General features: G+C 36.3%; 1 protein-coding gene across 2 annotated transcripts in view; it reads right to left on the bottom strand.

Moving 5' to 3' along the window:
- The window catches only part of cacna2d2a (calcium channel, voltage-dependent, alpha 2/delta subunit 2a), a 214,887-nt gene that overhangs the window by 49,304 nt on the left and 151,345 nt on the right, over window positions 1–14,238 (bottom strand). For both annotated transcript variants that reach the window (XM_084128533.1, XM_084128532.1), the window contains exons 7-8: window positions 9,291–9,422; window positions 9,144–9,201 (exon numbers count right to left, since the gene is read on the bottom strand). In XM_084128533.1, coding sequence (XP_083984659.1) covers window positions 9,144–9,201; window positions 9,291–9,422 — 190 coding nt within the window. The remainder of the gene's footprint in view (window positions 1–9,143; window positions 9,202–9,290; window positions 9,423–14,238) is intronic.

Genomic DNA, 14,238 nt, shown 5'->3' with positions numbered 1-14,238 from the left:
GCTTAAAGGGATCGTTCATCCAAAAATGAAAACTCTGTCATTTACTCACCCTCAAGTTGCTCCAAACCTGTATGAATCTGCTGAACACAAAATAAGATATTGTGGAGAATGTTGGTAAACAAACAGTTGGTGGTATGGAAAAAAAATACCATGGAAGTCAATGGGGTCCATCAACTGTATCCATCAATATCATCTTTTGTGTTCAGCAGAAGAAAGAAACTCATACAGGATGAACTGGGTATATAAAAAAACATATAATAAATATCAATAAAAATTTGGCAGTATGATCAAATAATGTTGAAAAACAAACAAACAAAAAAGATTTCTAAGGGTTGGTTCACACAGAACATGTTTACTGTTAATAATGCAAGATGCAAATCAGTGTAATAAAAAAAAGCAAGGTCTAGATTTCTAACTTGAGCACCGTGGTTTTTTGTATGCCATTGAAAAACAATGGAAAGGTAGAGCAGTGGAATGGAAAAACGTATTCTGTGTGAACGGCGCCTAACAGATAAACCTTTTCTAAAAGAAAACTGACAAGATGAGTGCATTGCATCGTGGAAAACAAGCAGATCCAGCTAAATGTTCTATTATATAGATTATATTTTCTATTATATATAGAAAATTTGCATACTTGCATACTATGAACTTGAATATGTAGAAACAGTACATGCAGAATGCTCTTCCAAACGTGGCCCAATTCGAAAACCAATTACAGGCCAAAGCCAAAATTGTACTTGCATTTGACAAGTGTTAATTCTGTACAGAATTGAAAAGACGTCACCGTAATTTCCTTGACATCTCAAACGATCACTATAATACTGTACACTTCAGCATCATCATGCACAGTAAACACGTTAACACAGCGACCCGTCTATAGGAGAGACAATCTCGCCGTCTATATGAAAGTGTGCCCTCTTTTCACAAAGGCTGGAGGGGCTGAAAAACCTCATCAAAAAAATGTCCCATTTCCAAGCGATGACGGAAAACACATTTCCAGGGAAGGTGCTCGAAAAAGTAAAAGCAAGGATTGACATTGTAATGTGCCTCGTGCCGCTTTGATTGTGTTGCATTCTCTCAATAGGAGAAAGACATTGGAATTCATGAGGTACTTTTATCATGGTGCAGCGTGGGTAAAAATCAATGCATTACCTCTGAAGGGTTGGAGCACTTTCTCTCTCCAGAACATTTATGCTCTCTGACCTTGTCTGTCTGTCTCTCCCTGTCTCACTCTCATATTCCTGCCTATCACGGTCTCACATTAAAAATTTGTCAATTATAGGCGCTTATCTGGGCTGAAGTTATACGGTTGACTTACACACGTGCGGCTGCCGGTTTCCCACCGTCACAATCTGCAGGTGCGATGCAGCTCCTGATGGGGTTTATTGAAGTGTATTGACTTCACTTCCCTTTAAATGCGTGTGTACAGGCGTGTGTCTCGCGCTCATGAGTGTGTGTTAAAGGATCTGTGTGTGTGTGTGTGTGTGTGAGCTGACAGGATTATTATTTTATGGGCCGCTGCTCTCTCGGCTCTCCTCTGGATGTGTTCTTCAATAGATTGAATTAAGATTAAAACACTGAGGCCTGTGAAGCAGGTGAGCTGTGGAAAAGAGATGTTGTCATGTGTTTATTCCGCTTTTTATTTGGTTGATTATTCAATAATTTGATGCAGAGATCAGCAGATCTGTAGGGATGGACGACCAGTCAGTTTGTCCTTTTAGGGTTTTATAAAGATAAAACTAGTTGAGAAACATAAAATGGCTATCTTGTGAATTCAAAACAGAGTCCAAAACCTCTTAATATTACATTTTGACATTTTTATATTCTTACATAATTATCATTTTAAATTTGTTTTACTTAACTAACCAAAAATAACCAATATGGTACAACAATGTTTTTTTTTTTGGACATGTACCATGGTAATTTTAAAGTTTTCAAATACCTTGGATATACCATGTAAAAAGTACTGTGGCAGTATAGTACTTTATATAGTACAGATGGTAATACTGTGGTACTTTGAAAAATATCATGGTACAGAAAATGATGTAACATGGCCTTAACATGGTACATGGTACTTTTTAGTAGTAATAGTAAGGTACCTTAAAATACACCAAGGTAGTGAAATTCATGTCAGAGAAACCACAGTAATATTTTGTCCCATTACAAAATGTGGTGGTATCATGGTACAATGATCAGAATGTAATACTATGTTTTTTTTTGTTTTTTTTTGACAAGTCCCACTGTAATTTTGCAGCATTTATTGTAATACATTGCAATATCATAGATACATGAATTTCAATATCATGGTATATTTCAAAGTTCCATAGTATTACATCTGATACCATCATCGTATCATGGCACTGCCAAAGTGCTTTTATTTTTTAATGCCATGGTACAGTGACAGTACAAGATCCAGATGTTTCGATTTTATCGGCCATCGGGTTAATACGACAGTAAATATTAGGGTTAGGTGTATTTGCAAATGTCAAACAAATTCAGTTTCACCATTAATGTTTAATTTTGAGAGAGAGCAGAAACAGGACTGACAGGCCTCCATCTTGTTTCGGCGGCTGATCATGGCGTTTCAGCAGCTGCCGTAATATTTACTTAGGAGCCAGATTGACTTTTCTCAGAAATCAATATGTGCTTTGGCTGTGCTGAATATCTGCTACGCTGGGCTGAACCTGCATAGCAATGGCTTCTCTGTAACGCTCCGATAACAAAACCTACACCTCTCTCTGTTTCTCCTTCAAACTCTTCCAATCAATCCTTGTGTCTTTAGCTGTCGCTCACACTCTCTCCTCTAAATCGTTGCCCTCTCCGTCGCTCTACACGCCGTCCTTCGCTAACGTGTGTAGACATACGTTATAATAAAAGAATGTTAATAATTCATGTCAGAGCAATTGGAGACAATTAAGTGTGTTGACTGGGCCATTAATTTTCCAGTCAGAGTTGATGTAGAGAGTGTCAGAGTGCTGATCAGCGCCTCCAAAGAGATCTCACAAAGGTCTCCCAGGGTGTGTTCACACTTCTAGTTCGCTTCGATTGGTTTCGTTTGGTCCGGACCAAAAAAAAAACCCATTTAGTTCTGGTCCGCTTAGCGTTCACACTGGCATTTTAACACCAAAACCTAAAGATACCGGACCTAAAGGCACAGGGATGTGTTCACAACTGGATTGGTCGGCTTTAATTAAGTATATTTAGCGACGGAACTTACCGAACATCCAAAACAATGCTGTGTTGGGCTAAATGAGCTTGTTGTATGTGCGTCGCTACATATGATGGTATTTAGACCAGCTGAGAAGTCGTGAGGAGCTTATAAATGTGTAAAGGAGTCAAAACAGCGTCAGGAATCCCTCCATCACACACACACACACAGATCTGCAGTGAGGAGACGCGGTTCTGATGTCTGTACTGAACTGTGATGGGCAACATTGCCACTATGACGAGAAAGAACAGATACGCTTGAGCATTCTTTCCTTTTTAGGGTCGCATCATGTCCCGTTTTTGGTTCATTTACATGTCTTTGGTCCGTGTTGAGTTCATATTTCAATCGAATCACACCAGAGATCATTTGGAAGTGGAGCGAGACTCATGTTTTCAGTGTTCTCGGTCCTGTTGTTTGGTGTACACCAGGGTTCGGATGGCAGCGTTCACACGTATTCAACTGAACCGCTCTAACAGAGCAATCGCACCAGGGTTCGTTTTAATCCAACCAAACATGCCGAGTGTGAACACACACTTTAATAGCTCAACTGTTTCTCCTAGACATCAATTAGATTAAATGGTGAACAAAATGCTTAAAGTCCCCATGAAATCAAAATGGACGTTTTTTGACATTTAGTATGAATATGTCAGCCTTACTGTTGTCTTAAGGGTAGTGTGCCAATTACAAAATTCACATTTAGAAGATATAAACATTCTTACAGTCTTTCACTTCCGCCAATATGGATAAATGATTTTGATGACATCACTCTGCACTTCTGCAGGATCTCATCCAATCAAATGCTCTCTAGAATCTGAAGCCCCACCCCCTACATTTTAAATAGACCCTGAAGCTGCGGCTGAAATAAGTTACTTGTTCGCACATTTACTATTTTCTAAATGTTGAATGGCACTTTGTACACTATATAGGGGGTAGGGAACAAATGAGACGGTGTAAATATGTTTTCCATCAGGGCGAATGAAGTCTGGTTTCACGTTAGTGTCACACGAACCGCCGCAGCTCCGGTCCAGAGACAGACAGCACAGAGCGGATCATATGTGCGAGTCGACGAAGACCACAAAACTTATCAGACACATTTGAATTCTGCACAGATTGCTGTATTTTAAAGCGATGGAGGAGATTAGGAGGAGAAACGGTTAGACTCAGCACTGATGAGTAGAAGAGATAACATCAGTGCCATGCACCAACATGAATTACACATTTTTCAAACTCAACATGATTATGTTCACAGCTTTGCTTTATTAACAGTTTCATATTAAATCTAAAGGGGGAATCTTTTAGACTGTGGCTGTCATAGGCTTTCAAATACAGCTTTACCGAGCTCGACAGCTCTGGCTGAGCTGTGATATAAACTAAACGCTATTAGCTATTTGAAAAAAGGGAGGAGCTGCTCGATATGTCCCGCCCCAACATATTGAATAACGCTGCGTGTTTCAAAGCACTTCAGTGGGCCTTTAAGTGCCCTGATTCTTGTCCTTAAAAAGAAAGTAGTCTTACATTGCTTTAGAAAAGATCTCAACAATGTCTCAAACTGTGAAAATCAAAAGTCAGTTATCTCCATATGAATAATGAGAAATATGTCTCATTAAATTCTCCAAAGATCAAATGATCTGAGCTGCTATCCACATTCATTCATTCATCTATCTATCTATCTATCTATCTATCTATCTATCTATCTATCTATCTATCTATCTATCTATCTATCTATCTATCTATCTATCTATCTATCTAACCATCCATCCATCCATCCATCCATCCATCCATCAATCAATCTCAAGCATTCTGTAAACAAGTTACTGATAAAATGGTGAAACTAATACATTTCTATAATTTATGGGTAATATAAGTAACTAAGTAACTAACTATATTTGCAACCCTGCTATTTATATTTAGGTTAGTAAAGTTTATTTATATAGCACATTAAATAAACAACAGTAAATCAAAGAGCATAATTAAGTCCATAATTTTACATTATCATGTAAAAGTGCACTTTTAAATCTATCTATCTTAAATCATGTTGCATCACAACAAAAACAAATGACATATATAATCATGGAAAATGAATGATTATTTTGAATAGTTCAAATAAATATATTAAACATTTTCCTTATGCATGATAAAAGTATATGCTATATACAACTTTGTACAAAGAATAATACAACTTAAAATCAATTGTTCTAATATACAACTACATTTTGTTTCATCAAATTGTCATGCTTCTGCTTCAAGAAAAAGTCCTTGACATATAAACCAAGGTTAATAGTTGCTCTCTCGGGATGCCGCACAGAAGTGCTTCACATCATAGCAAGCACTATATTGGTTGTGTATGTTTTTGGCCAACTTGTTCTAATTTTGAATAAGTTGTCACCAAAGCTTTCTCTATTTTGTTGTGGATGATTAAACCATTACGCTGCCTCAGAAGTCTGTCCGAAATCAGTTTTGTGCGCAAATGCTGTCTGCAAAGTCCCCTGTTGTGTTTAGCATGGCCGCGATGCTATATTAACCAGAACTATCTGTTGTATAATAGCACGGTATATTCAAAGTTTCCTCCGAGTTGCTTCCGAACTCCTGCTCTGCCGTGTTTGAGACATTAGCTGAGCTAAGCAGCGGGCTGTTGTGTGAGTGGTCAAGCCATGCAAAGAGTGTAATACACAATGACAGCATGTTGGCCTATAATCATGCAAACTTGACCTGACACATCCTGACTCCCCCGTTGCCACGGCTTTGCCAATCAGCAGAGCGGGACACAGGTTGCCAAGCAACAGGCTCAGAAACAGCTCTGGCCGTGTGTGCGGGGGGTTAAAGAGCAGTGGGCAGACGGCGGGCGCACCGCTAGTGTGACACACGCTTAGACATGCAAACCTACAGGGTTGGTGGAACAAATGCGGCAAAAGTAAAACTCTGTAATACTGCAGGAAGCTATTCAGCATCACAATCATCAGATTCATATTCCTCGCCTGGCCCAATTTATTTTGAGTGATTCACCTGAGCAATAAATGCCATGTGACTAATCACCCTGGAGCCGCAGGAAATGTAATATTATAAAAAAAATTACAAATAAAATGAGTATATGTAAAACATCCATACTAAAATAAAATACAAAGGCTTTTATAAAGGAGGTGCAACAGCAATATTATAACTGACACCAGTGTTCAATAAATAATAAAACTTATTATTAAAATAATATCTACATATATCTATATATATATCTATATCTATCTATAGTATATATATATATATATTCAAATAGTTACAAATAACATTAAAAAATCATATTTAATAATATGTAATATTTAATCATATTTAATTTAATGTGTAAAACATATATTCTATAATCAAATGACACTAAAAGACACTAATGTCTATATCACAAATGTAAAAAACAAAAATACATTTGTAATAACATGAAATAATATATAATTTTTATCATATTATAATACAAAACATGAAGCACATTTTTTAACTGATGCTATTCATTTATTCTGATCTTTTGGTTTGTGTGCATCAAGTTTGAAATAAAAGGAGAAAATAATGAATGATAAAAAATACTTTCCATGTGTAAATGTAAACTGTAAATGTCCAATAACAGATATTATCACATGGATACATAATATACATACATTTTTGACGTTTATACTGTGATATATACTGTAATCATTATATGATATTACTCATTAAGGGGGTCCAAGACAAATGCACGGGTCGAATCTGTTGACGAGTTTGGTTATACCTCCTTCACATAGCTCACACCACACAAACACACACACTGTAGACGTGCAGGAATAAAAGAAAGAGACAGCATGTGGAGCAGAGCGCCTGCTGATAGCGCACTCCACACCAATTCATCATCTCTGCGCTTATAGAGTTGTTATGTTTTTGTACAGCACCACTAGCCTACACACTCTCAAAAGCATTAAAAGCAACTCATTAAGTCTCCAGAGCATGTTGCACCACAACAAAAACAATGTACAGCTCGCTCCGGCTCATCAGCAACATTAGCGCTTTGTCAGACAAACAAGCTAACTAGCTGCCTGCGCGTGTTGTTCGTCTTTAGGTTAAAAGCTTCTTACAGGTATATTGGGGATTGTTTTTTCATTTTCCTTTGCGCTGGAGACACTTTCCCTGAGTGTGAACTTAATTACTCTGTCAAAGAAGAGGCTCATTAGCGCCTCGCTAAAGTCTGGGAAACACGGCGGCACGCTCATCCAGCCATGCACCCGGCTAACACGCAAGCACCTGATAACAAGTTGTTTTCGATTTAAACACCTTGCTTTTTCCTCTAAACAGCGTTTTCTTTCTTCATTAAGTAGACAGAGATGTATTTCTGTGGGTGATTGTCTTGCTGTAGGGGTGATGTGGCGTAGCGGCTAACGTTGCTCTTCTTCATCCTCGATCAGGACACCTAACCCCAGGCTAATCCTGAAGGGATTGTTCCTATAACAAGTGTACTGCAAGTCGCTTTGGATGAAAGCGTCCGCTACATGCACTACCTACTAAGTTCTTTGGCCCAGGCTAATGCACTTTTTCTATTTTCGCTTACTGATACTACATACTAAAAATGCGTACTCTGCTGTTGATGAGAAAGTTGATACTTTTAAGCGTTCAGGAAAATTTCACCTGTTTTGTGACATACTACCACATCATTGAACTGCATCTGGACAAATGTTTATGTTAGCATGTAAGCGCTAGTCCCTATAGCAATGCAGCCACAGCCAACAAGAACACAAAACTTTGAATTAGTTAGTGTTGTTATGTGAAAATAAAAATCAAGGCAAATCCTGGTATGAATGGAATATATTTTTATTTTTAATTAAAATATATTATTGTATACTAAATATACATCTAAATATATTTCTAAATAAAATTGAATATATAACTAATCTAAATAAATGCATAAAGTAGTAAGTAAATAAATATCTTATACTAAAAAAAAATTACAAAAAATAACATCAGCTAAATAAATAGAAGTAATAATCTATTAAAATAAAAAATCTTTTCACTTCAGCTTAATGCATGAATGCATAAATAAATCAAAATAAAGAAATAAAATAAGTTCAGCTAAATAAATAACTAATGCCAAATAAAAATAATGAAAAATATAATAACTATAAATATGAAATAAATACAATAACTCCAATACAATAAAAATAAATAAAATAACTTCAGCTAAATAAATACACAAATAAATAAATAACTTATGCTGAATAAAATAAATAAATTAAAATGACATCAGCTAAATAAATAAGTAAATACATGCTTAATAAACGCAAAAAGGAGTAAATAAATAAAATAACTTCAGTTAAATAAAAATAATGAAATAAATATAATAACTTTAACTAAAATAATAATAAATAACTTCAGCTAAATAAATAAAATAACCAGCTAAAAAACAAAAAAGAAATGAATGTTACAAACATTTCATTGATTTGCTCTTCACAGATTTTACCCTCATTTTGATGCTTGTACCTGAGCCAGGCTTTGCACCAACATAGCAAGAAAAACAAAACAAAACAAACAAACAAACAAATTCTATTTTAAACTCTAGTTTCTCTACTATACCAGTAGTTAACCTGAAAGAGAAAACTGACCATAGAAGATGCTAATGCTTGCTATAGCACCCCTTGTGTTAACACTGAGAATGCAGCGCAATTCTATTCTTAAACGCAACAGTGCAGGAAACCTTAATATAAAATCTTCCCTATAGATCTGGAGCACATGGGGACGAGACTGACCCGTACTGACCCGTACTGACCCCCGGTCTGACCCTGCAGTAAACTACAGCAATCCGACTTCATCTGAACTTCACACGCTTGCTTGCTCTCTGCAGCGATGGCCACCAGGGAGCCAACAAGATCAAAGTCAGACTAAATGGAGTCTTTCCTCCTGTGTGTGTGAGTGTGAAGGCGACGCTACTCACCACGGGCGTCTCCTCACATCATACAGGTCAATCTTGTTGGGCGCTCTCCACTTAGTGGCTAGAGAGAAAACAGGACACACTCAGAGTGTGACAGGACAAATGGATGTAATGCGGTGTGTAGCAGGGTTTCCTACAGAAGAACTGTACCTGGGTAGTATCTGGTGACACCAGTGGCACTGCCGAACACCTGCCAGCGCAGTGAAGGATCCTCACGACTGTTTTCAATGAACACCCTCTCCAGAGACTGGGTCCAGTTCAGCTCGTTCAGGATAGTGGGAGCTGAAGGAGACACCAATCACAAACATTAGTCTGTGGAATAACACTTCACCATTTGAAATTAGACAAGCTTCAACATTCACGGTTTAAGTACAGGTGAAACTCGAAAAATCAGAATATCGTGCAAAAGTTCATTTATTTCAGTAATTCAACTTAAAAGGTTAAACTAATATATTATATAGAAACTTACATGCAAAGTGAGATATTTCAAGCCTTTATCTGTTATAATTTTGATGATTATGTCTTACAAAATTTCTGAGATTTTGAATTTGGGGTTTTTCATAAGCTGTAAGCCATAATCATCAAAATTATAACAAATAAAGGCTTGAAATGCATGTAATTTTCTATATAATATATTAGTTTAACCTTTTAAGTTGAATTACTGAAATAAATGAACTTTTGCACGATATTCTAATTTTTCGAGTTTCACCTGTATTCTTTAGCCATTATATACACTACTGTTCAAAAGGTCAAGGGTCAAGAAGGTTTTTTTTTAATTGAAAATAGTACTTTATTGATTTTTATTTTTTTATTTTACAAGGATCCATTAAATGATGAAACGTGACAGTAAAGACATTAATTGTCAGTGTTGTGTTTCTGTTTAGTTTGTTTTTTCATTGGACTTGTCTTTCCATCATTATCAGTTCAGTTAATTCACCTGTGTCTAGTTAATTATCTGTTCCACCTGTGTTTCTGTAATTAGTGTTTATCAGTGTCTGTATTTAGTTCCCTCAGTTCAGTTAGTCCTCGTCCGTTCTCGTCTATGGTTAGTCATAGTCACGTTGTGTTTGGTGTATGTAAACCTTCTGCCTGTATGTGCCTATCTGAGTGAGTTAGTAAAACGTATGTATTGGAGCCATTGGCCTCTTTGTCTTCTTCAACCTACACCACACCCTGACATTAATAATGTTACAAAAGATTTCTATTTTAAATAAATGCAGATTTTTTTTTAAATCATTTCTACAGAAATATGAAGCAGCATAACTGTTTTTTAACATTGATAATAATCATAAATGTTTCTTGAGCAGCAAATCATCAGTATATTAGAATGATTTCTGAAGGATCATGTGACACTGAAGACTGGAGTAATGATGCTGAAAATACAGCTTTGTATCAGAGAAATAAATTACATTTGAAAATATATTCAAATAGAAAACTGTTATTTTAAATTGTAATAATATTTCACAATATTGCTGTTTTTACTGTATTTTTGAGAAAATAAATGCAGCCCCGAGAGCCTTGAATAAGAGACACCTTGAAAAGACATTGTCATCTCAGCAACCCAGAACTTTTGAGTGGTAGTTATTTTATTTTTCTCTTTTATTGTCATTCTTATTTTACAATTTTGTTGCCTTTTTAAAGAAATATTTTTCTTTTCAGTGCTTTATAATAATATATGTGCTTCATAATGTACTTTACAAATAACATTCACAACAATTAACACTAGATGTGAAATAAGATAGATGTGATGTGTTGAAGAACATGCTGACCAAAGGGGGATTTGGCCTTTTAAAATGTTGAAAAACAAACACTGATATCCAAAATCAACATAAAAAAAAAAAAAAGAAAAAAAAAAAGAAAGGCAGATCTTTCTGATAACAGAGACACATGTGTCAGAACTCCATAATTATATGGAAATATTCAGAGAAGCACTTCTGCCTGTTGCAAACGGTCGGACACCATGTACAGTATCCCTGCGGTGTCCGAGGAGACGTTCACACACGCCTGACCTTGACAAGGTTATCACTGTATGTGGAGGGAAAACAGCTTGCTCCTGATTCACACACACTCTTAAAGGGCATCCAGGAAAGCTTGAACAATCAGAGAGGTTCTAGAAGATCTTTTTATTCTCTGGTTCTCTAGCAAACCACCTACAGTAAGCACTGGTGCTTTAAAACACAGTGCAATATCAAGATGTTTATCTAAAGGACAAACCTTGACTTGATGCCATTGCTAGTTGGTATTTATACATTTTACAGGTGTCTAGAGAGAATATTATTGGACACAATTTGCATATACCATATAGTGCGTCAAAAGAGATGCATTTTAGTACCAGAAGAGAAATTTAAAAAATATACACTACAGTTCACATGTTTGAGGTCAGTAAGATTTATTGTTTTTGAAAGAAGTCTGTTATTCTCACTGAAATATAGTGAAATATTATTACAATTTATAAGAACTGTTTTCTATTTGAACGCATTTTAAAATGTAATTTATTCCTGTGATCAAAGCTGCATTTTCAGCATCATTCCTCCAGTCTTCAGTGTCACATGATCCTTCAGAAATCATTCTAATGTGATCATTTGCCATTTCTGATTATTATCAATGTTGAAAACAGTTGTGCTGCTTCATATTTTTTTGAAAACTGTGATACTTTGATGAATAGAGTTCAAAAGAACAGCATTTATTTGAAATAAAAATTATTTCTAACATTATTTCACATCGAACACAAATCCATCATAAGGTTAGAAAATGTCCTTTATAAATGTGTCCAAAACCAAAGCCTTACTGACTCTCTAACCAGTATATGACAAAACAGCTGACAATAATCATAACTTGATGATCTAAAACTAATTCAAGAGAGCTTTAGAGAAAGCCAAGCAAATGTTTAATGACCACAATGCTTATATTTCAGTTCTTCATATAAACCTGTATGATGGGATCTCAGCTGACACACACTGGATTCAGTCGTGTCTTGTGTCCCACCTCTGTGTACACGGCCTGAGAAGGTTTGGGACGCAGGCGTACAGTAGTTGCGCTAGCTTTATTTAACTGACAGCTCTCTGCAAGCGTACTCCATTTTGGTCCCATGCAGTTTGTCTCAGAGTGCAAGTGAAACTTTTGCAACGTGTCTCACTCCCTCAACTCTCTGTTGTCCTCCTCTGTCTGTGTTTGTTACGCTCAGCGTGTCAGTAATGTCTCTCCATCTTCTGTGGTCCCTCCGTCACCAGAGCTACGCACCTTCATGACACACAGCGCAAACACTGACCTGACACTGCCAGCAAAAGTCTTCGTCCATTTCGGCATCTTCTCTTCTCCTGCACATCCTTCTTACTGAACTCTTATTCACTTTCTTACAGCTTCCTTACACAAGCATGTTTATCTCTATCACATAAATCACAGATAATTACAAAGAAATGGCAAGTAACACATTGTATATGTCAACTTTCTGTACGTTTGACAAAATGTGCAATATGCAACCAGAGCACATTAGACTGCTTACATATGAGACTAATATATACACTCACCGGCCATTTTATTAGGTACATACACACACACACACACACACACACACACACATATATATATATATATATATATATATATATATATATATATATATATAATGGTTTTTGATAGAAAGTGTGTTGAGCTTACCTAAGCGACATTTATCTGATCAAAAATACAGTAAAACAGTAATATTGTAAATTTACAGTAGCTAACAACTTTCTATTTAAATATTTTTTTAAATGTAATTTATTCTTGTGATCAAATCTGAATTTCCAGCATCATTACTCCAGTCTTCAGTGTCACATGATCCTTCAGAAATCATTCTAATATGATGATTTGCTGCTCAAGAAACATTTCTGATTATTATCAATGTTGAAAACAGTTGTGCTGCTTCACAATTATATGGAAACCATTTTTTCAGGATTCTTTGATAAATAGAAAGTTCAAAAGAACTAAATTTATTAGTAAGAAATCTTTTGTATTTTATTAAATGTTACTAATGACACCAGTTCAAGGCAGAAAGATTATATATTACTGTAAAATTATAAAATCTATAACAGCTCTGCTATAGATTAAGTTGTGTTTTTCCATTTAAATGTGTGTATGAGTGTGTCTTTGAGTCAAGGATACAACGACAGACCTCCGTGCACACTGCTTACACCATTATCAGACACACACAGGGGGGTATGCAGATTCAACCACACCGAGTGGACAGCAGCTGGGACACACACACACACACACACACACACACACACACACACACACACACGCACACACACACACACACACACACAGGGCTGTGGCAGGTTGTCTAAGTAGAATTACGAGGGCTGGGTAGATAAGGAAACAGACGCAAAACAAAGGCCTCGGTTGATTTATTTTTCGAGGACACGACGCGCCGGACAATTGATAAAAAGAAAAATATCCTCAGAGGGAGAATTTGTGGATGGCGGGGTGGGACTATGTGGGGCTCATCCTTCAAAATAAGAGCGTGTGTGTGTGTATGCGAATCCTTTAAAAGCCAAACCATCAAGCAAAATCCCTCGGACACTTTTAAGAGCGCCGGTTGTGCTAAACGCTCGGCCTGTAACAGGGCAAAGCGCCACATGAGGAGCAGCCCAGGTTACGAGGCCGATTTATGGGGTGTGCTGTGAGCCAGAAATCCTTCACACTGAATCCCGTCATGCTTATTGCTCAGCAAAACTGCTCTACTGGAGTCTGTGTGCTGGATCAGCGCGGCTGGGCGAATGATGGATGCTAACATAGGCATTTTTAGCATATACAAATCTGTGTTTGCAAAAATCCATGTCAGAACAATTATACATTTCAATAAATAAATACACCTTATATAAATGGATAATTCTGGTTATAATTTCTAATTGTATGAGTTCACTTTCATTACGGATTCAGTCAAATTGAATGATTTCAACTAATTTATGAAGCTGTTCGATTGACTCACTGAAAAGAACCGATGTAAAAGCCACTGTTTTATTCTGGCACTATTGAAATAATTTAGAGCAAAGAAAAATTATATTCACTATGCAAATGAAAGAATTTACCAAAAAAAAAAAAAAGGAAAATTTTTCTT

Source organism: Abramis brama (genome assembly GCF_963993115.1).
Source record: "Abramis brama genome assembly, chromosome: 11".
Lineage (NCBI taxonomy): Eukaryota > Metazoa > Chordata > Actinopteri > Cypriniformes > Leuciscidae > Abramis > Abramis brama.
Note: the sequence above shows the minus strand (reverse complement) of the source record. Positions and strands in the feature narration are given on the sequence as shown.